This window comes from Syngnathus floridae, chromosome 6 (assembly GCF_059516105.1).
Source record: "Syngnathus floridae isolate MCC-2025c chromosome 6, RoL_Sflo_1.0, whole genome shotgun sequence".
NCBI classification, from domain to species: domain Eukaryota; kingdom Metazoa; phylum Chordata; class Actinopteri; order Syngnathiformes; family Syngnathidae; genus Syngnathus; species Syngnathus floridae.
In genome coordinates this window covers 5,811,346-5,836,569 of record NC_142418.1, presented here as the reverse complement: position 1 = coordinate 5,836,569, position 25,224 = coordinate 5,811,346, and the positions used below count along the sequence as shown (strand labels likewise).

Below are 25,224 nucleotides of genomic sequence, written 5' to 3'. Positions count from 1 at the left end.
AAAAAATAAAAAATAACTGACTTATTGGTGTGAATGTTTGTCGTGATTACAATGTTTTTTCTTCACTCATCAAGCCCGAGTCGGGAGCAAAAATGAGCAGACTGAAGAAGGGCACTTAAAGGGCTGCTTAATGCGTTTTATTGAAAATCTATAGAAAAAGATAATGCGGCATAAAGTAGGACGTCCTTGCGGAACACATTCAATAAAGGCAGCTCACTCTTTACCAGGAGAGGGTGCCATTTGATCAATACAGTGGACCTTCAAAGTTCTGGGACAATAAGTCAAGCTTCCGTTTTTTTTCCCCTAAAGAAAATTGACTTAATCAATTTCAGAATCAAATCAGGCCATGTTTTTGGTAACACTTGAACACTCCTGACTGTATTTCAAGGGTAAGGGATAAATAAATGATGTACTCATCTTCAACTTGGATAACTGTGTGCACGTGTGTAAAGAATGTAAAGAAATTAAAAAAAATTGCCTTGTTTTTTAGCTTGAATTCAGTGGCCATAGTGCTGCTCCTTGACCACCAGAGCCAAGTATAAATTGACATATGTCAATATTGTCACAACTCAGTGAACTGCAGTAATATTAGTCAGAATGTACAATTTCTTAGTTTGGTTTAGTTTGACAGTAAACTCAATTTTTTTTCCTCAATAGTACCACTGCTAGTTTCTGTAGTCACAAAACAGAGGAAATAAAATTATTCAGGTGTCATGTGGTGTGCAGAATGACAACATTTATGACTTTGGCGAACAGCAAGGGAAGTTCATATAATGATTGCCTTTATGACTTAATGGCTGTGGTAGTGTCTGAGTCAAATCACAACTTCACCCTTCAGCAATGATAACATTCAACTTTGTACAAGGAAGGGAAGAGAGTCGTGTTTTTTTTTTTTGGTCAGCTTCCTTTGTTGTTAGCTACCCCTCCTTGATAATTTCTCATTTGTCAAGCACTTTATGAAGTGCTTCCCGTAAAAGGAAAACACACAGTGGAATCTTTTAACACGCAGTCAGTCAACTTTCCTTTTCTTACACCACCACCCGAGATAAATAACACTGACAGTTCCTATTCCAACCTATGACAAATATCCATTCATCATCAAATGAGTCTACATTGATTTTAAACATTGACCCTGCCCAAAAAAAATTATGGGCAAGTTTAATATAAAAAGTGCAGTGCATCATAGACCTATCCCTTTAAATATTCAATTGGTGTGTTTTAACTTGTTCATGTTGCTGTATTACTAAACCGATTCCTAGTATTTTAGAAAACAATTGATCATTGTACACTGATGTGATATTTCTGAATTAAATTTGATGGCTTCTATCACACAGCGGCAAAGTGCACAATCTGTCCATCAGTGCCTGGATCAAATTCACCAAACGTATTTTTACTCCCCTGCGCCACAATTTAGACCTGGTTTTACCTGATCTAAAGTCTACTTTCTGTCTTGCCATATTGTCAGGCACACATACACAAACACCATAAACAAGATTTGCCTCAGCACAAAAAAAGTGCTTATTCACATGAACTAATATTGAATTAATAAGAGAGCACACTTGTTGTATCAGTAGATTCAAATATATTCAAAAGGGTACAATACATTTCCTGACCCTAAATTGGAGTTATTTAATTTTAAAAATTCTCATAGTGGTGCATGAACAGAGCTTGATCCCTCTTGTTCATGTGCTGACAGGCTTTCTCCACATTCTTGGTCAATCCCGGCGGTCCACAGCTAAACACACCTATCTTGGACACCTACAGGAAATAACACTTACTCAAACCTATCTTATTGATTCAATGAACCTCTGCGCTCAAAAAGGATTTACCTCTGGATGAACCTCCTGCAACGAGCTGAAAAACGACACAAAGGGCGGCCGGCCAAAATGGGTAATAGATCGCAGGCCGGTGAACAGGCTGCGGTTCCACACTTTCTGGAAGTGACGCTCGCACACGTACTGTTCACACATTAAAAAAAAGAAATACTACCGTCATATCCCACCCAATTATGGATTCAAAATATAATGCCGTAATAAATCATAATATCAAATTGTACCACACAATAAGCCTAATTGTTAATGTTGACTGGAAAAGATTTATGCTTATCTCACCAGCATGGTCGTGCGCAGGTCAAACTTCTGTGCCACCTGCGTGATATAAGTGTGAACTGACACCAGTTCCAGCGAGTCCATCTCCTCCACCTCCCTGATGATGTCTGACACCCACTCAAACTGACGCTGGGTCCGTGTCACCCAGATGAAGTACACCTGAGAAAGTTAAGTTGCCATTAAAAAAAAAAAAAGCAGTAAAATGTTTTAAGTAATATAGCACACTGTAATATGGTGTCATTAAAAAAAAAAGATACATGACGAATCCATATAATCATACCTTTTGACACTGAATCTTTGACTTGATGGAGGACTTGAACACCAGATCCTTGAGGATGGAAGCAAATGGCGTGACGCCGATGCCTCCTCCCACCAAAACAGACACCTCAAAGTCCGTCCATTCCTGGTGTCCCTCTCCGAACGGGCCATCCAGATACAGCTGCGGTACACAAGTGGTCATGACTCACAACAAAAAAACATTCAAGAGAAAATAATCACATGATGGAAGATAATCACCATAATCACTAATCAATTACCTTTGGATAAGCTCCAAGTTCAATCAGACTCTCTTCACTGTAGAGCTCTCTGAGCTGGCTGGTCCAGGGCCCCACAGCCCTGATGTGCAGGCTGAGGGTCTCCTCGTGAGGGGCTGAGGTCAGCGTAAAAGGGTGGTACTCATCTGTGCCTAACATCAGGCATGCAATACGGACCCACTGGCCCGAACGATATACAAAGCCTTGTGGTCGCTTGAACTTCAGATGAGTTACGCCTGCAGGGAGTGAAGAGAATAATAATTAGCGCTGCAGTTTAATTGCCGCCTGCTTAGATCGTCGTGGGGGGCAGAGTACTAATTCTTATGTTTTTGTTTTAGTATTGAGGAAAAAGAATGACACATAAAAAAAAAAAATTCTTATGTAATTGGGAGAAAAAAAAACGTGATGCCATTATTATTCCACACGGGGAAGTTTAACAATGAATGATCAATATCAAACTCTTTTCTAACCGAGGAAGGAATGCATATTGACTTTACATAAATAGAGCGAAGGTCACCTGATGGCAGAAGCTCTGCTCTGACGACAGGAATCTCCACCTTCTTCCTGCTCAGGCTGATAAGTTTATCAAGCAGGAAGAGAAGTGCAGGTGGAATGAGGAAGATGTAGAAACGTGGCTCTTGAAGCAGACCAAAACTGCCATGAATGATAGTCTGAATGCCAGAATTACAACAAAGCGAACCAAAATGTGAATTAGGAGGACATTTGGTGTGTTTATCAACTACAAAAGAAAAACACTCACCAAAATATACATGACAATGTAAAGTTTATGAGTGATCCAGAACCCTCGAAAACTGATGCGGCGAAAATGGCGAGTGGCAAAAACGTAAATGAAGGCCAAAGTGAAAAGAAGCAGCACACCGGTGAGCCCTGAGAACAAGCACAGTGGCATGAGAAACACACGCTCGCTCTGTGACATCTTAGTCTAGCACAACGCAATACCTGGAACAGTTTGAAAGAACCACCATGACCACTTGAGAGGAACTTCTGACCTATGATGAGAAAACACAGTAAATTAGAAACCAGACATACTGTACTTCCTCTGTCTGTGTGTGTGTGTGTGTGTGTGTGTGTGTGTGTGTGTGTGTGTGTGTGTGTGTGTGTGTGTGTGTGTGTGTGTGTGTGTGTGTGTGTGTGTGTGTGTGTGTGTGTGTGTGTGTGTGTGTGTGTGTGTGTGTGGTGTTCAAAAATTACCCATTGTTAGTCAAAACCTTTGGGAACAAGCAAGCCAGGATGTTCAGGTTACTGATGGAGAAGATGTAGATGTTGACCACATGACCCAAGCTGTGAGCAACTACAAAAAAAAAACATAAAATGGCATCAATTACAGCAAAATGGCGGCTCTAAAGTAGGTGGTATTTTTTTTTGCAAGAAGTAAAAGCCGAGTCTTCCAAACTTTTTGTGAGTCATGGCAACCTGTGAGAAGGAGGGCAGTGGTGGCCATGGAGCGATGAAGGTCGATGGCGGCGTCGAATGGGATGTATCTATTGAGGAAAGTCTCTCTGCATATTGTGATGAGGTTGCGACACACGGTGAGGAGCATGTAGGGGAACAGAAACGAAATGGCAGCCGCTGTGCCCCGGGACACGACCACTCCCACCACTGAAGTCTCGGGCATGCCCGTCGACGTGGCCTGTGTGCTATAGTCTGACGAGCACATTTTCATTGCATCAGAAGACGGAAGCACAGACAGACAGATTTCTCCTTACAATAACATCTCTCGATCGCCACGCCGGCCGTTATGCCGTAAACCACGATGAAGCAGACAATATGGCAGCGGTAGTTCTCAATGAATCGTTTGAACTGTTGGATCTTCTGGTGGACGGGGCTTCTTATGTAGTAGTCACGCTTGGCCTTCACGTACACTTTGGGAGTATTCAGGTCAAACCTGGATTGAGTCATATGGATTAATACCATCAAAATTGTTTTCAATTAGTGTACAGTGATGCCTTGAGACATTAATATGGCTATTAAGACTCAACATAATTGGTACACTATTTTTTTCCTGCCTTTATTTTAGATGTAATTTCACAGTCGACCACTAGATGGCACACTTTTTGTTTGACACTGTAAATTTGACAGAAGAAGAATGAAAACAGGAAGCATTTCAGTCTACTTTAGTTGGTTTCATGCAAGTTTGTTTTCAAGGGAAATACGGGATTTACTTTATAAACTCAAAAAACCTGTATGGTCCAGTCAACCATATCACAAGGCACCGCTGTATTATCTTTAAATGGTCATAGGAAATGTGCACACACTTTTTCCGTCTGCGGATATCCAGTCCGTCTGTATTGTCACTGCTGAAATCAATAAAGATGATATGATGAGAATGGCATCATAACTTATAGACATTGTACAATTGGCTAAAGATTGTGCACTATGGACGCTTCACTGTCAACATACTTGTATTGGTACGAGCTACGTCGTTTTCTTCATTCCTGTCGCTTACCTTCTCACTGGGCTGATGAAAGAAACTCTCTGATCACGATTAAACAATTTATTTCCTTGTTTCTCCACCCCTGCATTGAAAACACAAATGATTCATCAATCCATGGGAGGTATGAGGATGTAAGACGAGCAAAACCTTCTTCAACCTTTAACACTGAGCTGAGCAAATTGAAGCTCGTTCTCATGGTCACGGAGGAGGAAATGGAAGTCTTCCCATGTAATGTTCTCTTTGTTGTCAAAGCCGGCGGCCACCATCATGGCTCTGATGGCGTCATCCGTCTGACACTTTGACAACGCGCCATTGGAGATTTCAATGAACGACCTTCAAATGAATCAAAAAGCCCAAAAATTACATAAAGAGATTTTTGGGGGAAAAAAATCAAACAAAATACTAACCTAAGCATCCTGGCAAAGTCTTCTTTTGATAAAAATCCATTTCCGCTGACATCATTCATGGAGAACATCAGCTTGGACTTTTCCTCAGGGGTTCCTGTCCAAATATGGTCAAGTTCATATATTTTCACAAATCCGTACTTCTTATTCTTTTGCGTTATTGGCCAATTTGGAGTGCTGAAAAATAGCTTGAGAACAAATCTATTAACTCATTTGGACACGTGAACTGTCTAAAGTGTCTCAAAACGCATTTTTCTGACTTCCTTGCAGCAAGATAGAAATGATTGACAATAACAAGACAATCAAGTTCAATAAATTTGAATTATTTGATGATCAAAGTAAGGAGTTACAGTTTTAGTGTCACATCATTTACCATTCATAAAAATGACAATGACATCAAGAAACTCCTGGAAGGAGAGGTAGCCGTTGCCGTCTTTATCAGCCAGCGTGAACATGGAGTTCACAAACAAGGAATCGGGCTTGAGGCCCAACGCATCGGCAAATTCTGCAGCTGTCAACTCGCACCGTAGAACTTCTTTGGCTTTCTTGCAGGAAACGCCACTCATGTCCCCGGCATCGCACTTCTCTATTTCCAAAACCTGAGCCAGACAGAGAGAGTACACCATTATACCATATTTTAGCTATTTAGCTGGCTATTTAGCTAAGCAGCTACATCTAGCTAGTTAACTATCCAGATCGCTAGCTATCTAGCTTACCTTGGAGAAAGCATGTCGGATGAATGTTTCCACAATCTGTGCCCTTTGCTCTCCTGTTAACGCCTCCTTCAGAAGCTCCTTCTCCTTCATCTCCCTCAGTCGAACCTCATGCCTCTCGTCAGAGTACAGACACTCGAGGAATACCGAACGTTTGCTCTCATCCTCAAAAAACAGCACCTGGTATAGCAAAGGAAAGAACTGACGCTACAGTGACAGTATTCTGATCTTTTGCTGATTCCAGCAACCAACCAGGTCGTATTCCTTCGGCACTTTGAGCAGAAGCGCTTTCTGATGGCGGTCATACGAGAGGAGCACATTGAGGCGATGTTGTTTGTTCAGATTCAAGCAGCGGAGAGTAGCTCCAGATCTGTCTCGTATCTGCAGCTTCCTCTCCTCTATGACCTCGACCATGACGGGATGCAGAGGCTTTTTATGGTTCAGCCACTCACAGGCTATGAAGGGGAAAAGCAGCTATGAGACAATTTATCCCGCTAACATCACAGGATATCTGACAAAAGGGTCACCAGATCGGTCTTTCATAATTTTACCGGCAAATCCTGAAACTATTGTCGCTGTTCTTCCAATGGGGTTCCCTTTTTTCTGGAACTTCCTGAAGCGGGACTTGCGGTGATACGCTACCGTACAAGCCACGAAGTAACTCACTATAAGGGCATTTGGTCGATTATTATCGATGAAGTGTAAGAATAGACGGAGGTGAGTGCATGATACTGACCAACAGGAAAGAGGAACAGAATGATAATCCATATCCCAAATCCAACTCTACTCCCATCAAAGTAATTGAGTTTGGTGGCATTGGTGCAGGGATGGAGCATTGAGGTATTTAGCTGGGTGGGTTGAGGACAAGGATCACCTAAGGGCCAATAGTGACATCATTCTCATGTATTCAGTCAGTGACTTTAGTTTGGGATTTAAAATTTACCTTTCTTCCAGATGAATACATTCCTTTGTATGTCAGAATCCTCTGCATTTGTGACCGCAACGAGGACATCATGAAAAGTCACGTTACGGATCCTTTGGATGTCGTCTTCTGAGAATAAACTGAGAGAGGAATAACTTGAATATTGGTGATGACATGTGTGACATCATGTGAACATGGAGATCAGCACGGAAGGGACTCACCCATTGTGTTTGTTCTCAAACCAGAAGCGATCGCCATTTCTTATGCGTTCAAACTGGTCTAAGATTATAGCAGAAAAAACTAGACCTGGACTACCCATTGACTCGAGCAGTCCTCCAGGGAAGAGCTCTAATTTGGAGACGTCTCCATGATATATTTGTGCAACTTCTCGCAGTAACTGTTAAACACAGCCTCATGTTACACACATGCTTGATGCCTATGATGAATTGCTGTCTACAAAATATAATTTTACCTCTGGGTTGGTGCTGTTGATCTGAGGATTAATGTCTTCAAATGTCTCTACAGAAGGCAGATTCAGAGCTTGCCTGACCTCCATGTAACTGCGAAGGCCAAAGTCTCGTCCTCTCTGGATGGTCAGCGCGACCAGATCCGAGCGCGTGAACTTAAGTGGTCCGTACATGAAGTCTGTCGAGGTCAGATAAAATTGTGTTATTCGATTTGTCCTCATCATGTGCACTTTTCAAGGTGCATCACCTCTTAGGTCCTCCACAACAATGTGGTCAACTTCTTCTGCAATCTGAGAGGCCATGCCCATAAGGAGGTCATCCACATCGTGGCTTGAGTTCACATTAACCTCCTGTTGACAAAATGAAAATTATGACTCTTAAATTTAAAAAAAAAAAATAAAGTCGTGAGTTGGGACAAAGGACACATTAAACAGTGCGTCAAGTCATACCTTACGTTTCCAAAAACTGTTACAAAGTCGCAATGCTGACGACAAACTGCCATCAGGGTTGAGGACTTTTCGAAAATGGCAAGTTCTGTTTCTGTACAAAAGAAAGTAGCCATTAAACATGCGACTTGTAAACCTCGATGGATGGTGCCATCATTTACGACAAACAGTGAAGAAATACCTCATGTAAACACCAGGGGGAGCCATCGTGATTCCTAATCTCATAGCGGCAGCCAGAAACTCAGGAGAGATAGCGGGATCAACAAACTTCTGATATCCTGCATCGATAAATCACAATGTACGTAATTTTACAATAAAAGAGACGATTCATCCCAAAATTCGATGTCATGAACGATTCCTACCTGGGTAAGGCGGAAGAGTTTTGCCTCCCAGGTATGACGGCAGCCATTCGTACAGGGCAATATTCTGTTTTTAAGATAAAATTGTTTTGGATCTTTATATTATTGTTGTCACAATTGAATTTTTTTTTATCTGAACATAAAAATAAACATTAAGATTGGCGCAACCTTGTTTTTAAAATCATCGCTTGCATTGAGAAAGGAGGATTACATCAAGATTTTTCGCCTTTACCTGGAATGTGGCCACGACTGTCTTCCTGGCATTTTGAAACAACTCTTCGTCTGACCACTTTGGGTGCTCCTTACGCAATTCAATGGCTAAATAATTGTGGTAACGAAACCAGATGATCCCTTCTGCTGCTGTGAACACATTCTCGTTGCCCCAAGCATTTCCCAACTCTGGAGACAGAAGATGGAGTTGATGTGATCTTAAAAATAAAGTTCTTACATAAAGTAGAAAAATAGAAAATACACCTTACCATAGAGGCCTTGAGGTTCGTGATCACCTGTTGTGGGGTCGGCGGCACTCCATATGAAACTTTGACCAGTCGTTTGTCTCGGCATGTTCAATTTCCCGGTCATGAGCAGCCCATCAGAAAACTTTCTCAGGGAGTCTGACCAGGAAGTGGATGGGCCATAGATGGAGCTGCCATCAATCCAGGCGGTGACAAAATTGACCTACAAAAGTATTTGATTTAGTAAATACAGAGAAGAAACACTGGAACTAATTAAAAAATATCAACGATTATTTTTACCGTCATGATATCACAGATTATCGATATCTGAACAAAGCTATAGTTACACCAAATAATAAATCTAGTAAAACCTGTGTGCGAGGGTTGCCGGGACTCTGGCCCGTGTCTTTATCCCATGGTCCTCTCTGAAAGGGAAGCAGAACTTTCCCGGTGCTATTTGGGTCAAAAACAGGGTCCCCTTTAGGCACTGGGATGTTCATGAATTCAGGAGGGCACCCAGGAGTCCGTGAGTTCATGATTTCAAACGCAACATGATAACCTGTAATATAAAACATTTGTAAATTAAAATGTACAACAAGTAGAAGTTCAGGGAAACATCTACTTCCTTATGACTCTTGTTTCCTTATTTACATACAAAACTGAATTTCGCCCCAGGGGTCAATAAAGTCTCTATCTAAACAGGTAAATAATTAACCCCAAAACGTCCTTGATGGTGCAACTTAGGTGAACTATCTAAAAGGATTACAGTTAAGGTATATTTACCAAAAATCAAAGATAAGACAGTGTGGTTTCGCTTAGAGGGCAAGCCCGAAGGACCGACGCTGAGAGTGCGGCTCAGGTTTCTCGGATTGGGCAACTCGGACTCGTTCTTTGCTTGGTAGACGCCATCCCGGAAGTTTGCAGGTACCAGCCGCACAAGGTGTGAACCTGCGGGGGGGAACCCAACATTTATGCGAAGTTAGAAGGGTTTTTGATAGATTTAGCAACTTTTAATACTACCCTGGTGAAGGACCTCGTAGAAAATTGAGAGCTTTGACATTTTGAATGGAATTTTGGCTGTTGTTGGTCTTTTTTTTTTTCCCCACTTTTACCCGGGTACTGTATTTTGTTGGATGAGGTAGCCCAGTCAGGATATGAAATTAGAGCTCCCCCTAGTGTCTATGGGGAAACTAAGGTCGCGCATTCTGTCACACTGGAATCGACTGTGGTTGACGTATGCTCGGAAAGTCGATTGGCGTCTTTATTGGTATGATCAGCATATTAAAATACAAATAGTCTTTACTCACCCACTGCTCCACGTTTGGGATATCCTAAACTGTTGTACCAGCCATCAAAGCGAGGAACTTCCCACGTTATTTCACACCGCGAATCTGTTGGAATGTATCCAAAAGCCGTTTTACCACCAATGTTGTCTACTCTGGGTTCGAACTTCAATTTTGTTCACTTGGTCATTTACTCACCGACGATGAGCAGCAAGCCGAACACTGCACAAACACTCCAAACCCGCTTACGCAAATCCATTGATGCAGAGAGGCTCCTGAGCTCAGTCTGCAGCCAACAGCCGTGGAAGACTTCTGAAAAGTTCAGGTAAAGGAAAAATAACATTAATTCGCTTTTACCTACTGCGGGGATAGTTTGTGTGCAACTTCCAGCAAACTTGGAATTTAAAAAAAAAATATATGATTGGAGATTATATAAGGCTGTTGCAATAGATCTAGGTAAGAATCCACGTTTTAAAATGTCCACAATTTTGAATTGTTTGAGTTTATTCTATTCAGTGAACGTTCAATTTACCTTCTTTTAAGATTCTAGATTGTATTAAAAGCTTTGTTGTAGCAGCAAAAACATTCTACCGGCTTTCTCCTAAAAGAAAAAAACTTTGCCAAACCTTTGTGAGCTCTGCACATATTTTAAATAAATACAGTATTCATAAAGTCACAGTATTTGTACAAAAATAATTACAGTAGTAGTTGGGAATCACTGTATTGTTTTCATGTATTTATGAAGAAGAGTCTTATTTACCTGTGTAGCAGTTGATCTCCAGCGCATGAGTAGATAAGAGGTGCTCAAGTGTCTTTTGCTTCATCCAAAACATGTGATCTGAAATTCCCAGATGGGCTTGGTCCTTTGACTCTAAATCACACCTCTTTCCCACTTTTGTGAAGGCAAAGCATCCTCTTCCTTGTGTATAAAAGGACCTGTATAAAAGGACCGCATGTTTCCTTATGAGTTACACCCGCTGCTTCCTCTTCCAAGATTCAGGTTTGGACCCAGCAAGCGTTTGATACTTCATCAAAGCGTTCCCCCTCAGCAACAACTTTGTTCATTTTTGTCCTCAGCCACAAGAAGCCGAAGCCGACATGACTTTCTACGATGACGTTTATCCTTTTTACCATATGCGAAGGACGTCTGTCATCTTCAATGGCCATTTGCTCACCGTTATCGTGTGTTTCCTCGTGTCTGCACTCAGTCTACTATTTATTCTGCCAGGGATTCGAGGAAAATCGGTGAGTGAAGCCTCTCAAATTTTTACAAATCTCTATTTGAACAATTTTCACAGTTTGTCTTTTCCTTTTACAATCAGCGGCTGTTCTGGTTCTTAAGGATCATTTTGAGCTTGTTTATCGGTGCTGTCATCGTGGGTGAGTACATTTTTTTTTCCCACAAGCCTTTTCATAAAGCTCACCTTTTCATTGTTCCCTGCTGGCCTTTCTTTTCCTGCAGCACTCAATTTTACTGACAATTGGGCCGAGGCTCGTATAAGCACAAACGCCACTTACAAGTCTTTCAGCAGTGCGGTGGTTAACGCTGACGTTGGATTACACGTTGGCCTGTACGGCATCAATGTTACCCTGAAAGGTGAGTTACAATGTCTTATAGTGACATTGTTGAAAAACCCACAAGAGAAAAAATCCGAAACACGTCTCTATTTGAATTTTCTTCCCAGGAATGGGCCTTAGAATGGAGGTTCGATTACTTTCCTCCACAGTCGATTAAGGAGACCTTAGCCGAATACAAATGAACCCTGAAGGAATCTTGTTGAGTTCATTAAGAATATTGAGCAATTAACATTGAATGAATTAGGTTCAGTTCCATTAGAGATTGCAATTGGAAGACTGTCTGGAAGAAGGATGCTGAAGAAATTACTTAAGTACAATAATGCTTACTAATACATCACAGCAAGTCGTAGCAGTCCCCAGATAAGCGCAGATAAACCAGTGATTGTCAACCGGTGATTCGTGCCCATTTAGTGGGCCGTGGCAGTATTGCAGGCGGTCCGCGAAATGGAAAATAATTGTAACATTTTTTTAAAACAAAATGGATTTATTATTTAGACTTGATTTATTTTCCAACTAGTTATGTGAATCATTTAAATGTAGCTGAGATTCTCAAAATAGACATACAGATGCAAATAAATAGCCTCTTTCAGTGCAAAGAAATATTCTGCCAAAGCAGTGGTCCCCGAGTTGCTTCTCGTTTATAATAAACCAATTGTGAAGAACTAAAAAAAAAATATACTATTGATTCCCCTTGATTGCTCTGCAGGCAATCCTGTTGTTCAGCTGAACGAAACCATCGACTACAATGAGATGTTCAGCTGGCATGAAACGATCGAGGACGATTATAAGGAAGCGTTGGAAAAAGGACTCCCGAACCCCATCCTATACATCGCCGAGAAATTCACTCTCAACAGCCCGTGTGGGCTCATCTTTCACTACAGAAACTCTGGGCGATATGCGTCTGCAACACTCTGGTATGTAAAATTGTCTTGTGGTCTTCTAATGTTGGAATGTTGGAGAAATCAACTGAGTGCTCCGATCAGGGTGGCCTTTTGCTGCTGGATGCTGGCCAACATCCTCTTCTCCATGCCGGTTATTTTATACGCCGGCTATATGATGTTGGCTACGGCTGCCTTCATCTTCATCTCCATGGCTGCCTTCGCCACTATCATGCAAGCGCCCAGCTGTGTTTTCTCCATCGGAACCGCTACGTTTAAAGCGGGATACAGCTTTTCATTCTGGTTCGCTCTGGCAACCGGTGAGTAACTGACAGAGAGATTTCATAACTTTTTGTTGGATTTTGACAGAAGTGAAATCTTTCATAGGTGTGCTGTGCGCCGTCATTGGGGTTCTGGTGGTGGTAATGAACTGGATAGTACCTGAAAAGATGAGAGAGGCTTTCAGCGTGGGTGTTGACAGTTTTGAAGACGAGGACATTTCTTACGGCGCCACATATGTGAATTCAGCCATCCTTGATGATGTCACAGTATCTCCATGCACAACCCCTGAGGTCATAGTGGTCAGTATAATCACTACATATATTTTTTCGATGAGATTCATCATGTCTTCGTGATCATATAAGCATTTTTTTGTTCAGACAATAAAAAAAATAAAATAAAATAAAAACAATCACTTTATATATTGATCATCTGGTTATATCACTTCTACTTGACATTTGAAAATGAAACTGAATTGCACATGCAGCCTACTAACAAGCTGCAACGGAAAACGACGCTCCCTAGTGTTCTTATTAGGGAAAACAGTTTTGAGGCGCCTTGTATTTTATCGCACCACAAACAATAAATAGGACAAGATTGTCAAGGAAGAATCAGGTTATCAGATATTGTGGATATATGCGTATGAAGAAAAAAAGCACTGATTTGTCCTTTTTTGTTTCTATTTTTCAGGAACGTCTATGAGTCCCCGTCGACGAGATTTGCGATCAACACTTGAAAATCGACGGGATGCGTTACTGAGAAAGATTGTTGGATGTCACTCGTTTCTGTGTCAAATGTTCCTATGTTTGTTCTTTGTAATTTAAACGTACTGTACTTGTAAATATACATTTATTTTGTATGGGATCCATCCACTGTAGTGTTAATAAACACAGAACTTTGTTTTTTTTTTGTCTAGTATTGGCCTGTATTAGTTTTGTCACTGGCCAAAAAATGACGAAAAATATGTAGATCCTGTAGGATTGTGGCAACTGTATTAGTGAAATATAGTATGCTATACTGCTTGTCATAATATTGTATATAATGCAATAAGGAAGTGTGGTAAAATTAAATGTTTTATGACATATCTACTTGTGTTATTTTTTTTAAATAATACCTTAATATAAAAAAGATGAAAGCAAACAAGAATGAAGCAATGAGACTGTAATATTTGTGTTACACGATTACATTCATTCCGTAATGTACATTCTTGTCCGCTCTTGTAAAGGTTATCTCTTAAAACTGCATTTCAAAATGAAGGAGTGTCTTTGGCCTTCAGCATCTCCATACTACACATAATTTAGTGGCCTTGTACGGTGTAATACAGTACATGTAGAATACTTGCTGTAATAGATTATTATGAATTGTTGGTCAGAAATCCATCATTATACCATGCATATACTGTACGAGAGTAATATGGCCTTCCCAATCCAGTCCTTGAGTAATCCGTAGTATTTACAGTACAATTACATAGACACTATAAAAATGACTAACTAAAATATAAATGCACTTTTTTCATAGGAAAATAAAAGTGACCGTTAAGCTATTTCTCTTCCACATTCACGCACAACATGACGGAATTCACATCGTAAGGCCATTATGAGAATGTAATTCAAGATTAAACCTGAAATGACAACCGGAGCCTCTTTACAGCATTGTGCAATGAGAGGCCCCTAAATGATATGAATAAATGATCAAAATATAACTCGTTGCGTCTTCAAATGTAGGATGGCGTCTCCTGTCCGGTGAGCAGTCTGAACATGACGGCGGGCATTGTCTTCATGTTGATCTGAAAGAAGAATGTGTCATCATTACAAAAATTGTAATCCCCTGTAATTAATTCATAAATTGCATTTATTAATTCCCAGCAGGGCCAATTAGTGAGTAGCGCATCTGTCTCACAATCGAGAATTTCTGAATCTTGTGTTGTATTTGCTTGCTTGTTTTTTTTCTGCATACTCCAACTCACAAATTTAAGTTGCTCGATTAATAATGATAGATTATCTTGCATATTTAGAGTTGAATTGGATCAAAATAAACATCAAACAAGTGTCATAGTGCGTCATAATTTTTTTTTTCAAATGCTCAACATGTCATAAACCCGTTTCAAGATGTGAGCGTGATGATCCAGTTTTCTTTTTTTGGAGGAAGCAGATGGCACCCAGCAGATGTTCAAGTGCTGCTAGCAACCGGTTTATTTAAATCAGCAGAAACGACGACAAAAGAAGGAGAAACCAATTGTCCTTACCTCACCCACCGACACAGACAGAGTCTGCACAATTTTTTCGTGCGGCATAGCAACCACGCTTTGACCGTTTATCTCTATGATTCGATGTCCTACGCGAACCCCGCCTCTCTCGGCGATCCCGCCTCGCATCAGGCTGCAGATCTGAAAATGAGGAAAAACATCTCATGTGCATGTCTCTACCTCATCCCACCATTTTTGCCCCCAGACACTCACTATGCCGTTTTGAACACTGAAGCCGAGCTGGAATTTAAGATCTGGTCGCTTGATGAGGACGGTGGTGACAGGAGGGCAGCTTACAATACTCATCTTTACTTTCACCTGCTGCTTCAAACCCTGGAAGACACCACACACGCTATGTTGTTTGGTCTTTTTTTAAACTGGATGGAAATTTGTGACCAGGATGTACCTTGATGATACCCTGACAGGTGGCGAGAGGCAGCCCAACCAGGCTGGTGTCATTGATGGACATAATCTGATCGCCAACGCTGAGTTTGCCAGAGCGTGCCGCTGGACCGCTGTTCAGCATTCCGGCGAGGATCACCGTGGGCAAAATGGAACCCCAGCCCGATTCCACAATCACCACCCCGAGGTTCTCCCCTTTCTGCTTCTCCACCCACACCTACAACACAGAAGATGTGGTCAAATTTTGATCTGCTCTGACTCTTCCTCCTGCTTTGACACGTACCTCTTTACAGTTATCCGAGTTGGAGAAATGGATGAGGTCGTCGTGGTACATTTCCTGCGAGTTGATGATGTCGCTGTATTGTTTTTGACTTAAATCTGTCGGATTGATGCCGTTGGCTCGCAGGAATTCTCTGTAGGCCACGCTGAAGGCCTGACCGATGGATTGCGCGATGAGCTGGGCCTGTGGGAGGTCGGATATGACTCAGCAAAAAAACCATCACAGTTGACAACAACGACAGCGGCGTCTTCAGAGAAATTTACTCAGAATTCGAAACATTTTAATCTACTTTCCCCAAAGAAATTCAATTGTCTCAAGACTACTTACGTCCTCGGATTCAAAGACGTAGCAGATCATGCCGTACTGACTGGTCCCTTCGCCGCCAGACTCCACAGATTCCGAAAAATCCTCAGTTGACGTCGGAGACAAACGCCTGCGTGCCATCAGAACCACAATGCTGCCGATGTCAGCGATATAAGAGATGGTTCGCAAGGCGCTGTCCATCATTGTGTCCTGGAGGGAAAAAAAAGAAGGAATTCCCCGCATAAGAATAAAAGCAAAACTTGATCCAGTTTTCCTCACCTGTGTGTCGGCGTTGAGCACCTTGACCGTTTTGGTGGAGATAAACAGATCGACTTCAGTCATCATTTGAGAGTCTTCATCTTGGCTCTTTTTAATGGAAAAAAAAGGAATTGAAACGAGTACGTACAACAGCGCCATCGTGTGGCGGCAATACAAAACTAAATTCATTCTTGAGTGCTAACTTGATAAATGGTCTCAAAAAAATATCAATTTATGCGGAGATGATTTAACAAAGAGGCAATCTACCTTAATACGCCTGACGGCTTCATGGGCCTGCGACATGCGGACTGTTTTGGATGGATTCTTGTCAGACAGCACTTGAGTGCAGCCAAGGTAGTTAGCGGCAAAAATAATCCCATCAATAAGATCTTCTGGCTCACAGGGACCTGGGACTTTGTAAAACAGCCACAAAGAAACAAAAAGCTTCCAGTGTAAGACTTGAAAATGTATCAAGACTTGTATTCATGTAAACCAGAATTTTTGATTATTGCGGAAAAACTTACCGTCTTCAAAACTGGGAAAGGAAGCAGCTTCTTGTGTTTTCTTTAGAAAGAAAATATTGAACCTAAGTGAGAAATTCTGTGATGTAATACAAATACAAAATGTAAGTTTTAACCTTAGGGGAGCCGCTCTCGTCATCTGGGTGGAGATCTGGACTTTGAGGCCTTCTCGGTTGCTCGGGAACTTGCTCCTGCATTACAGGTGGGCTTGGCTTCTCTTCCTAAAAAAAAAAAAAAACACATTTGAAATTGTTTGTTACCTCCACCAAAGATGAGACCATCTCCCAAACCTGCTGGAGTTTCTGTGGCTGGCTTTGGCTCTCCTCAGGCGGCATTTTCTCTTGCTCGGGCCTGTGACGGACAGCCGGGGACGGCTTGACAACCCTGGGCTCGCTCTCCTGGATGTTACTCAAAGCGTCGGGTCTGGCAACAGAAGCGGGCTCTCTTCGAGGTTGAGCCTTCTGATTGTTTATCGGTGCTTGGGCATTAGATTTACGAGGGGACGGCTGTTGCTTGCTGGATTTGGCTTTGGTCCGCACAGGAGCCTTTCTGCCTTCCTTGGACGACGTCTTCACTCGCTCATTTTTGTTGGTTGCGCAACTTTTAACCCCAGAGGTCATTTGTTCAACGTCCTGTCCAGCTGGCCTTCTCCCTCGTCTTTTCCCGTGTCTCTCCTCCTTTATATGGGTTGCCTCGCAATTTCTGTTGGCCGGTATGGTATAATTTCTTGTCATTCCGCTGTCGTCTTCTCTCTCCCTTTCATCGCATGACTTTCTAATCCTTTCATTATCCTGGTAAGGGCCACCCTGTCTTTGATGATCTTCTGCATCCTCTAAATCTTCTATAAATCTGGCCCCATCCAACACCTCGTCTATTTCATCTCCGGCACAAAAGAAGAACTTATTCTCCAGAACTTTGGCGACTTCTTCCCCCTCCGCGGCTTCCCTCGCAACTGGGGTGCAACGCATCCTAAATTGACGACCTGCCTTGAGGGGCTGAGCGTCCGGTTGTGATCCGTTACGTCTTTCTGTGCTTTTATGTGCTGTGAATTGGTCAGCGACGCCACTGCTGTCGTTTCCGTTTTTACCAGCTACGTTCTTGACGTGACCCGCTTCGTCGGAGCTGTACTGCTTGTAGAACCTCGTGTCCATGACGCCGTCTCTGTTTAAATGCAATACCTCGTCATAATCCTGCTCCACGTCGGAGCCCACGTTGTCGTATTCGGAGCATGTGTCCTCCATGTCTTCACCTCTTGGTTCACGACTCATATGGGAGTGTTTGGAAGGAGTTCGCTGGTTGTTGATGTCATCCTTCCCTCCCTTAACAAATTCCTCTGGTCTTCTTGGTTGCACTTAGTTCCCCCAGGAAATTTGGTCTTGTCTGTTTCCACGAGCCATTTCTGGCTCATTAAGTCAGATGCTCCCAACCCTGTCCAACATGGGGGGAAAAAAAAAAAAAAAAATGAACTCTCTGAAATTCTTGCATTATGTATGTACCATGAAAAGCATTTTCTTTGTGAGTGACATTTGATACATATTTACATACTGCAATCTCCTCCTGCCATGACTCCAAGCTGTACAGGAAATTACAAGTGCATTTTTTTTCCTGAACTACATTCTAACCACAATATTAGGTACACTGGGTGCAATTGAGGAGTGACGACATCTCATTTCCTCACTCTGGTTAAGCACATTGCAAAAGCTTATAGCTATCTGAAGCTGCTGCAGTTAGTCGTTCAGCTAATAAATCATTTTAAAGAACATTCTATTACAAATCATGCTGGGCTGGTTGCCAGCCAATCGCAGGGCACATAAACAACCAAGCACAATAAACTGATGAGTAACTCATTTTAAAAATCTGAATTTAAAGATAATAGTTGTTAAAATTACAGTTAAAAGGGGGATTTAAGTATAACAAAAAAAAAGCCGCAATATCTTAAGATTTTCATTTATTAATTTGAATTTTTTTTCTTGATCTGATCAAGAATCCTGGAAGATGGTGCTCAAGATTTGAATTCAATTACGTGGCAAGCCGAATCTGGGCATCTGTCATTTACAACACTTGCACTTTATACCTCAAATATTAACATTAATCAACATTAGTGCACCGTAGTGTCAAAATAAAATCCAGTTTAAATACGTTATTCAATAAGAACTATAATCATTATAACTACAGAAGGGTAGATGCAATGTGTAATTAGATACTCATCAATAAAGGATTTCACCACACGATTTGACACCTATTGTGCACTAAAGCAATGGCACCAATCACAATGTGACACCTCACGCTGACACATGGCCTTTAGATCAGAAAACGATTAAAATGGATTATTCCGAATTAATTTTTCGCCATGTTAGTCGGATCAAATCCGATCACTCGAGAGGGATCCTCCCATGATCTCTCCATGGTGCTGAACTGATAATTACGAACCCCAAACGGGCATAGAAAGAAAAAAAAAAGGCGTGTGGGCACCCTGCCCTTGAGCTATTTCAAAAGCGCATTTTATGGCGAACTTTGCCGCAGCTGCAGGGGATGCTTGTTATGGTCGCTCCGCTAGTAAACGCCGCATTATACGACAGACATTTAAATATTGTGGAGACACGTTTGTGCGTATGGATAAGGCCCGACAAACACTTATCGGGTTTTACCATCTCAATCGAGCCAATTCTCATGCAAAACTGCACATCGACCTTGATTTCAAGACTGCACCATGCTGACATCCTACTAATGTTCCCACCAGATGGGCACGTCCAGATTTTGTTTCTTATCGTAGGCCTAGACCCAAAATTGTAAACATCCATCGGTGCACTTACCGTCATCGGTGGGGTCGCCTCGCCTCCTCTTTTGAAACAAGTGCGTGTTGTTCAGATCAGATTGCTCTGCGGGGTGGTGATTTTTGAATAAAAGCCGCACACACACACACACACACACACACACACGCACACACACACAGCAGCCCAGGAACGTGTGTATAGAAGATACGGTCTGTGTCACGTGACCACAGCGGGGTCCCCCCCCCCTCCCCCAGCGTTGACAGAGGTGATGAGAAGGCACATTCACGCCCTTAGTATAACTTTTTTTCATCTGCAATTAGACATTGCTTTCCTAGCTCATGTTTAGATTCCCATGGAAAGCGACCAAATGTACACATATCTGATGCTTTGTAATTGGTGGTTGACATACCTAAGTCATAATTTTGAGAAAGTATGTCATTATAAGTCATAATAATGGACAATGACACAAAATGCTAATTACAAACCCAGACAATAATTGATACCCCGTCCGCCAATAACAAAACTTAGATTATTTGCTTGTTCGCGATAACAACAGTATTGAAAAGCATGATATAAAAAAACATTTTTTATTGTTATTATTGATGTTGGCTTTGTTAAACTGTGGCAAAACAATGTGAATTTTTTCGAGTTTCCACAAATGACAAAAAAATAAACATTACAAAATTCTACTTTTCCTTTTTTTTTTAAATTAAGCTTTTTGGAAAATGTATTGATGCGTGTTATTTTTAGTTTATTTTATTCGTTTATTTACTTTGTTGTAAAACGAGCTTCCATCATAACAGTTGAAATAAGTAATTTTGGTAATGCGCATGGGAGGATGGCAAACCTATCGACGCGTTTGGGCTCAATTGCTATGGTCTGAAAGGCTTTCGGTTTTCTACTTGTCTCGTCTGACAAGCGAGTTTGTTATGTAGCATCGATGCTACAGCGGTGTGTGTTTTTCCTCTTCCACCTCGCTTTTGTTTGTTATTGTTTTTATTGTGGACTGTCTTAATTTCTGTTGTAGGAGCGCGTTGGTTGCGCGTTTTACCTGTTTCACATCCCCTTTTTCAAGCTAAATTAGCATTTACGCTATTTGAAATGTGCGAGTTAGCGAGTACGTCACGAGAGGTTGTCGGAAAATATACTTGAAATCCTATTTTTCACTTTGTTCGTGGAGCATGGCAGGCAAAGGAGACAAACTCAAGACCAGGCGGAATGTATCGTTGTCCAAGAACAGGAAGAGAAGCGGCGCTGTCAAGGCGAGTCCCATCACTTCTTTCTTCAGCACCCCGCAACCTACCAAAGTGTCCTGCCCACTTTGTGGTCAGATGGTTCCCAAATTCGGGATCAATGATCACATTGATTTGCAGTGCAAGAACTTTGAGAGAACGGACAGCAGTGCTACATCAGCAAGTAATATTGTCGTGTCACCTGGCAAGGATTCCTCCAAGTCCTCCCAGCTGGATCCAGAGCTGGAAGATGAAACCACGACAAGTCCTTATTTTAAGTCAAGAACCTCTCTTAATGTGTCTCGGGAGGTAAGTAGCAAGACTGTCGTCAGAAAGCTGGACCTCGGAAGTCTCTCCTCGAAAATATCTACATCATGTCAAAAGACAGATGACAGAACCCACTCAGATAAACATGCACTTTCTGATCCAACCAAAGAAACTTTGGATGATGTTAGCAACTCACAGAAAGAAAATCTTGCCAGTCAGGCTTCAGGAAGCAACATGGACTCAATAAAAGCCGTCGAGTTAACAACCAATGTACATGTGACATGTACGACAACAGAAACAAGTTTTGAAAAAGAACTGAAAACAGAGACGTGGCCAAAAGTGACTCTCCTCTCCTCCTCCAAACTAGTTAAAAGAAAAAAAGAGACACCTACCAATAGTAAAGGGTCGAGTTTAAAAAAGAAACCAAAACATGAGGTTACCAGCTCTGTGGAAGCAATGTTTGGCAAAGAGACAGGAGATGGAGTGAAGCTTAACCCCGAAATGCCCGCTCCGGTGCATTATGACCTCCTTTCAAACTCAGACAAGGTCGCTCATAATAGCGGTGATTTACAGACAGTGAGTCTGCCTGAGAAAAACAAGAGTGACATCACAGGTGACCCTTCACCCCCACAAAGACTCCCCTACTACCTACGCAATTTCAGGACTGTCCTACAAGCCGTGCTGGAGAACGACGATGATCGAGCCCTCTTCAATCAGGATGACATGACGCTCGTGCAAACCTTTGAGAAGCTCTCAGGTACGCGCAAATGTAACAGGTTCTCTGTAACGCCTTGTTTGTAACATAAATGTCTCCTGTTTTTTGAAGTCATGGGGCAGAAGTTGTATGTGAGACTTTTCCAGCGGAAACTGAAGTGGCTTCAAGTGGAGAAACTCGATTATGAAGAAATATGTAGTGATTTGGCGCCTGTTGCTCACGAGTTGGTGCAAGGAGGTCTTCTGCAAACAGGTAACTGATTTTGTTCGAGTTCAGGATGCACGTCCAGTTTTGGCCACTAGATGGCGACAGTCGACTGTGTTTAAAATGATACATTTACATAAGAAATATTTTTTTGTTTGTTTAAGAGAATGACCTATCTAGTATAGAAGAAGCTCTTGATCTCCTGCCAGCCCCTGAACTCAAGACCCTGGCCAAGACTTTTCATCTTGGCCAATCTGGGACTCAAAAACAACAACTAGTAGACGGGCTTCTCCGGCTGAGCAAGCAAAAGTCATTATTCTCTCTGAGCCAGGCTCAAAACAACATTGGGACTGTCATCTTGAAAAGGTAAGGTAACCAGTCTCCTGTAGAAGTACTTCACTGAAATAATAATGTGATCACCTTCTTTGTACTCCGAAAGGGCGAAGCAACTGGCAGGTTCCTGTGTGCGTCTGTGTCGCGGTCCTCGGGATTTTTTTTCCCGCATCCTCTTGCTCTTCTCCTTGTCAGACACCATGGATGAGGAGGAGACGGCAGCAGGTGGACAAAACCAGCTTTATACCATCTTGCTCGTCAACTCTGGTCGTTTGACCTTTCCGGATTACACGGTGCAGCGTATGGCGAAGGTGTTCCGAGACAGAGACGACCTCATAAGGTCTGTTAGAAGTTTTTGATTTTTGAGTGGTACTATCATTTCTCATGACTGTGGGAATCATCTCAGGTATGAAGCATCCATGCGGGCCTTGCAGGAGGTGACCTTGGCTATGCAAGCAGGTCACTGGGAAGAAGCTTTGGACCTGTATACTACAGCCAAAAATGAGTGGCAGGACCAGAAGATGAGTTATGACCTAAGGTTGGGACTGCGTTCTTAAAATCTAATAAAAAAAAAAAATGTTTAGTGAGGTTGTTTTGGTGGCTAAGATGGAAAAGAAAAAATGACTGTCATGTCCTCACTAGAACGTTGTATTTGATTTACTCTTTTGTAAGTCACCAAAAGGAGCTTCCAGTGTTCCTACGCAGCTTCACCACAGGATGGGCTTACACTCGTATTTTGTCGAGAGGCGTGGAGATCTTACAGAGGCTACGTCGATATGAGGTTTTTGTCTTTTGATGAAGTTTTTTTTTTTTTTTTAAACAAATTAATAATCATCTGCCGTGTTGAGCAAACCTTTTTTTTTTTAATCCCAGGAGGCAGTTGATGAGTTGCGGTGCCTCCTCCTGCAGGATGTTTACTGTTCTGACAGTAGAGGGCGCTGGTGGGACAGACTGGCACTGAACCTTCAACAACACTTAAAAAAACCTGAAGAAGTCAGTGCACAAAGTTGATGCTTCTCTTCGTCACGCTGCTCTGTCTTGAGTGTCTGCCTCCGATGCCCCGCAGGCTATCGGTGCTATCAAAGATGGCTTGTCCGACCCTTTCGTGCGAACAGGACACAAGCTGGCCCTTTACCAGAGAGCTTCTAGAATGAGAGAATCTGCCAGCTTTAAGAAGTACCATCGGCAGCTCAGAGATCTTCCCACTCTCCATATCCAGGATGTCAGACATGTGGGTATTATTTTTAGATGTAGATTTTAAAACGTGCCATGTTTGGAACTTTGGTTCGTTGTCTTCAGGTGACCATCCGAGGACGGCTGTTTCCCCATGAAGGGGGCACCGGAAAATCACGCTTTCTAGTACCATCAAACGGCGACGACTGCACTGATGGCACTGTAATATGCTCTGTTGAAGACCTGTCTTTAGCACATTACCGCCAGCAAGGCTTTGACCAAGGTAAGCCTTAGCGCTTCTTAAAACTTTTAAATATCTAAGTGTAAAATATATATATATATATATATATATATATATATATATATATATATATATATATATATATATATATATATATATATATATATATATATATATATATATGATTTATTTATTCATATTTAATTTCTTTTTTTTTATTAATTAATTGATTTTTTATTTATTGTTATTATTTTTTAATTCCTTCAGGAATCCACGGAGAGGGCTCAACATTCTCAACACTCTTTGCCCTCCTATTGTGGGACATCATTTTTATGGACGGTATACCAGACGTCTTCCGGAACCTCTACCAGGTATAATATGCACAAACAAGCTCAAACTTGTAGACAATTATCTGGACAAGTTTCTATCCCCCTTTTTTGTCCCAGGCTTGCCCACTGGACTTTTACACCGACTGCTTCTATGAGAACCGAAGGGAAGCGATAGATTGCCGTGTACAGTTAATTCAAGAAGCTTCTGTTGAAACCTTGCGCAATATATTGGAGCAAGTCTGGATTTCCCAAGAGGGTAAAGTGTGTTCATGTGCCAACTGGGAGCGATTTTCTTCGCTAAGTCAAGCCCAGGTACTTAAGTCATTGCAAATGAGGTCCACATTAATGATATTATTGTTTGTGATGTCATAATTGGATCTATGATGGCGTTTATTTGCAGTCTCTCGCGTGCTGCATGGGTGGAGCCTTCTTGGCAGGAGTTATCACACGGATGGCGAAAGACTTCAGACACTGCCGTGGAGGTTTGCCTGATCTTGTTGTGTGGAGCACATCTGATAACTCATATAAGGTGCGGTCATCCATTTATGTAAATTTAGTAGTGTAAAAAGTGGGATTCCCACTTGCTTTATGTCATTGCCGTTTGCTGTTTTAGCTGGTGGAGGTGAAGGGGCCAAATGACCGTCTGTCCCAGAAGCAACAGATCTGGCTGGATGAGCTGCAAAAACTAGGTGCTGATGTGGAGGTGTGTCATGTGGTGGCCACCGGAGCTAGAGGATCCCGATTCGAATGAAAAAAAAAAAAGGGCGCAGGAGACACTCACCTACTGAAATAAAGTGCTTTTTTTCATTCTGTTAATCTAGACTGCTCCTTATCTCAGTTGTGGGGATGAACTGGCGAGTGAGAGTGGAGTATATTGTGCTACGCGGTGCCATTATTTATCTAGGAAACTACTGCTTCCAACAAAAAGGAGCATCATTGCTCAGTACAGGCAGGATCACAAAAAGCTTTGGGCTCAAGATAATCACAGCTCACACAAAGCTGATGGGTTTTTTTTTCAGTTTTTTGACATTGTGGCCCAGATATTTCAGCTTGAAACAAATACCAAC

The 25,224-nt window shown here is 41.9% G+C and overlaps 4 protein-coding genes across 5 annotated transcripts; 2 read left to right on the top strand and 2 right to left on the bottom strand.

Annotated features, from left to right (window-relative positions):
* Positions 1 to 115: 115 nt before the first annotated feature.
* Positions 116 to 11,043, bottom strand: duox (dual oxidase). The gene is made up of 34 exons (XM_088379114.1): positions 10,906 to 11,043; positions 10,344 to 10,457; positions 10,170 to 10,253; positions 9,646 to 9,810; positions 9,234 to 9,421; positions 8,887 to 9,085; positions 8,640 to 8,806; positions 8,411 to 8,474; positions 8,230 to 8,326; positions 8,052 to 8,142; positions 7,850 to 7,952; positions 7,608 to 7,780; positions 7,357 to 7,532; positions 7,157 to 7,275; positions 6,950 to 7,087; positions 6,765 to 6,878; positions 6,466 to 6,668; positions 6,217 to 6,393; positions 5,874 to 6,099; positions 5,504 to 5,597; positions 5,254 to 5,429; positions 5,109 to 5,178; positions 4,918 to 4,959; positions 4,369 to 4,547; positions 4,076 to 4,306; positions 3,854 to 3,953; positions 3,602 to 3,651; positions 3,402 to 3,529; positions 3,159 to 3,312; positions 2,645 to 2,877; positions 2,389 to 2,547; positions 2,112 to 2,267; positions 1,830 to 1,958; positions 116 to 1,758 (listed from the first exon to the last, which is right to left on the bottom strand). Exons 1-34 carry the CDS (start codon positions 10,976 to 10,978, stop codon positions 1,636 to 1,638), a joined length of 4,695 nt encoding a protein of 1,564 aa, XP_088235240.1. The 5' UTR covers positions 10,979 to 11,043; the 3' UTR covers positions 116 to 1,635.
* Positions 9,790 to 13,964, top strand: duoxa (dual oxidase maturation factor). The gene is made up of 9 exons (XM_088379117.1): positions 9,790 to 10,470; positions 11,049 to 11,145; positions 11,223 to 11,390; positions 11,468 to 11,525; positions 11,608 to 11,742; positions 12,430 to 12,637; positions 12,707 to 12,921; positions 12,989 to 13,182; positions 13,571 to 13,964. The coding sequence occupies exons 3-9, from the start codon at positions 11,244 to 11,246 to the stop codon at positions 13,580 to 13,582; spliced, it is 969 nt and encodes a 322-aa protein (XP_088235243.1). The 5' UTR covers positions 9,790 to 10,470; positions 11,049 to 11,145; positions 11,223 to 11,243; the 3' UTR covers positions 13,583 to 13,964.
* Positions 13,965 to 14,026: 62 nt separating this feature from the next.
* Positions 14,027 to 19,867, bottom strand: apba2a (amyloid beta precursor protein binding family A member 2a). Of its 2 annotated transcripts, none has more exons than XM_088379115.1 (12): positions 19,703 to 19,867; positions 17,180 to 18,317; positions 17,006 to 17,110; positions 16,893 to 16,932; positions 16,636 to 16,781; positions 16,390 to 16,476; positions 16,135 to 16,320; positions 15,811 to 15,990; positions 15,532 to 15,744; positions 15,339 to 15,458; positions 15,126 to 15,266; positions 14,027 to 14,666 (listed from the first exon to the last, which is right to left on the bottom strand). In XM_088379115.1, exons 2-12 carry the CDS (start codon positions 18,155 to 18,157, stop codon positions 14,595 to 14,597), a joined length of 2,268 nt encoding a protein of 755 aa, XP_088235241.1. In that variant the 5' UTR covers positions 18,158 to 18,317; positions 19,703 to 19,867; the 3' UTR covers positions 14,027 to 14,594. The 2 variants fall into 2 exon arrangements, with proteins under 2 accessions (XP_088235241.1, XP_088235242.1); XM_088379116.1 differs by having other exon boundaries at positions 16,636 to 16,775.
* Positions 19,868 to 20,552: 685 nt separating this feature from the next.
* fan1 (FANCD2 and FANCI associated nuclease 1) lies at positions 20,553 to 24,973 on the top strand. The gene is made up of 13 exons (XM_088379660.1): positions 20,553 to 21,919; positions 21,989 to 22,129; positions 22,246 to 22,447; positions 22,521 to 22,754; positions 22,821 to 22,952; positions 23,087 to 23,195; positions 23,288 to 23,407; positions 23,481 to 23,645; positions 23,714 to 23,870; positions 24,096 to 24,199; positions 24,275 to 24,469; positions 24,558 to 24,686; positions 24,771 to 24,973. Exons 1-13 carry the CDS (start codon positions 20,845 to 20,847, stop codon positions 24,906 to 24,908), a joined length of 2,901 nt encoding a protein of 966 aa, XP_088235786.1. The 5' UTR covers positions 20,553 to 20,844; the 3' UTR covers positions 24,909 to 24,973.
* Positions 24,974 to 25,224: the final 251 nt, after the last annotated feature.

Excerpts from the sequence above, each read along its gene's own strand:
- fan1 (XM_088379660.1), top strand. The coding sequence starts at position 20,845 with ATGGCAGGCAAAGGAGACAAACTCAAGACCAGGCGGAATGTATCGTTG. Across the intron at positions 23,196-23,287 it reads AGAGGCTACGTCGATATGAG|GAGGCAGTTGATGAGTTGCG; the intron begins GTTTTTGTCTTT and ends TTTTAATCCCAG. Across the intron at positions 24,200-24,274 it reads TCTTCCGGAACCTCTACCAG|GCTTGCCCACTGGACTTTTA; the intron begins GTATAATATGCA and ends TTTTTGTCCCAG.
- apba2a (XM_088379115.1), bottom strand. The coding sequence starts at position 18,157 with ATGAGTCGTGAACCAAGAGGTGAAGACATGGAGGACACATGCTCCGAA. Across the intron at positions 16,321-16,389 it reads TGCTCAACGCCGACACACAG|GACACAATGATGGACAGCGC; the intron begins GTGAGGAAAACT and ends TTTTCCCTCCAG. Across the intron at positions 14,667-15,125 it reads TGTCTGTGTCGGTGGGTGAG|ATCAACATGAAGACAATGCC; the intron begins GTAAGGACAATT and ends TTCTTCTTTCAG.
- duoxa (XM_088379117.1), top strand. The coding sequence starts at position 11,244 with ATGACTTTCTACGATGACGTTTATCCTTTTTACCATATGCGAAGGACG. Across the intron at positions 11,743-12,429 it reads CATCAATGTTACCCTGAAAG|GCAATCCTGTTGTTCAGCTG; the intron begins GTGAGTTACAAT and ends ATTGCTCTGCAG. Across the intron at positions 12,922-12,988 it reads CTGGTTCGCTCTGGCAACCG|GTGTGCTGTGCGCCGTCATT; the intron begins GTGAGTAACTGA and ends AATCTTTCATAG.
- duox (XM_088379114.1), bottom strand. The coding sequence starts at position 10,978 with ATGTTTTGGATGAAGCAAAAGACACTTGAGCACCTCTTATCTACTCAT. Across the intron at positions 6,879-6,949 it reads TCTGTTCCTCTTTCCTGTTG|TGAGTTACTTCGTGGCTTGT; the intron begins GTCAGTATCATG and ends ATGCCCTTATAG. Across the intron at positions 4,960-5,108 it reads TTCATCAGCCCAGTGAGAAG|CAGTGACAATACAGACGGAC; the intron begins GTAAGCGACAGG and ends TATTGATTTCAG.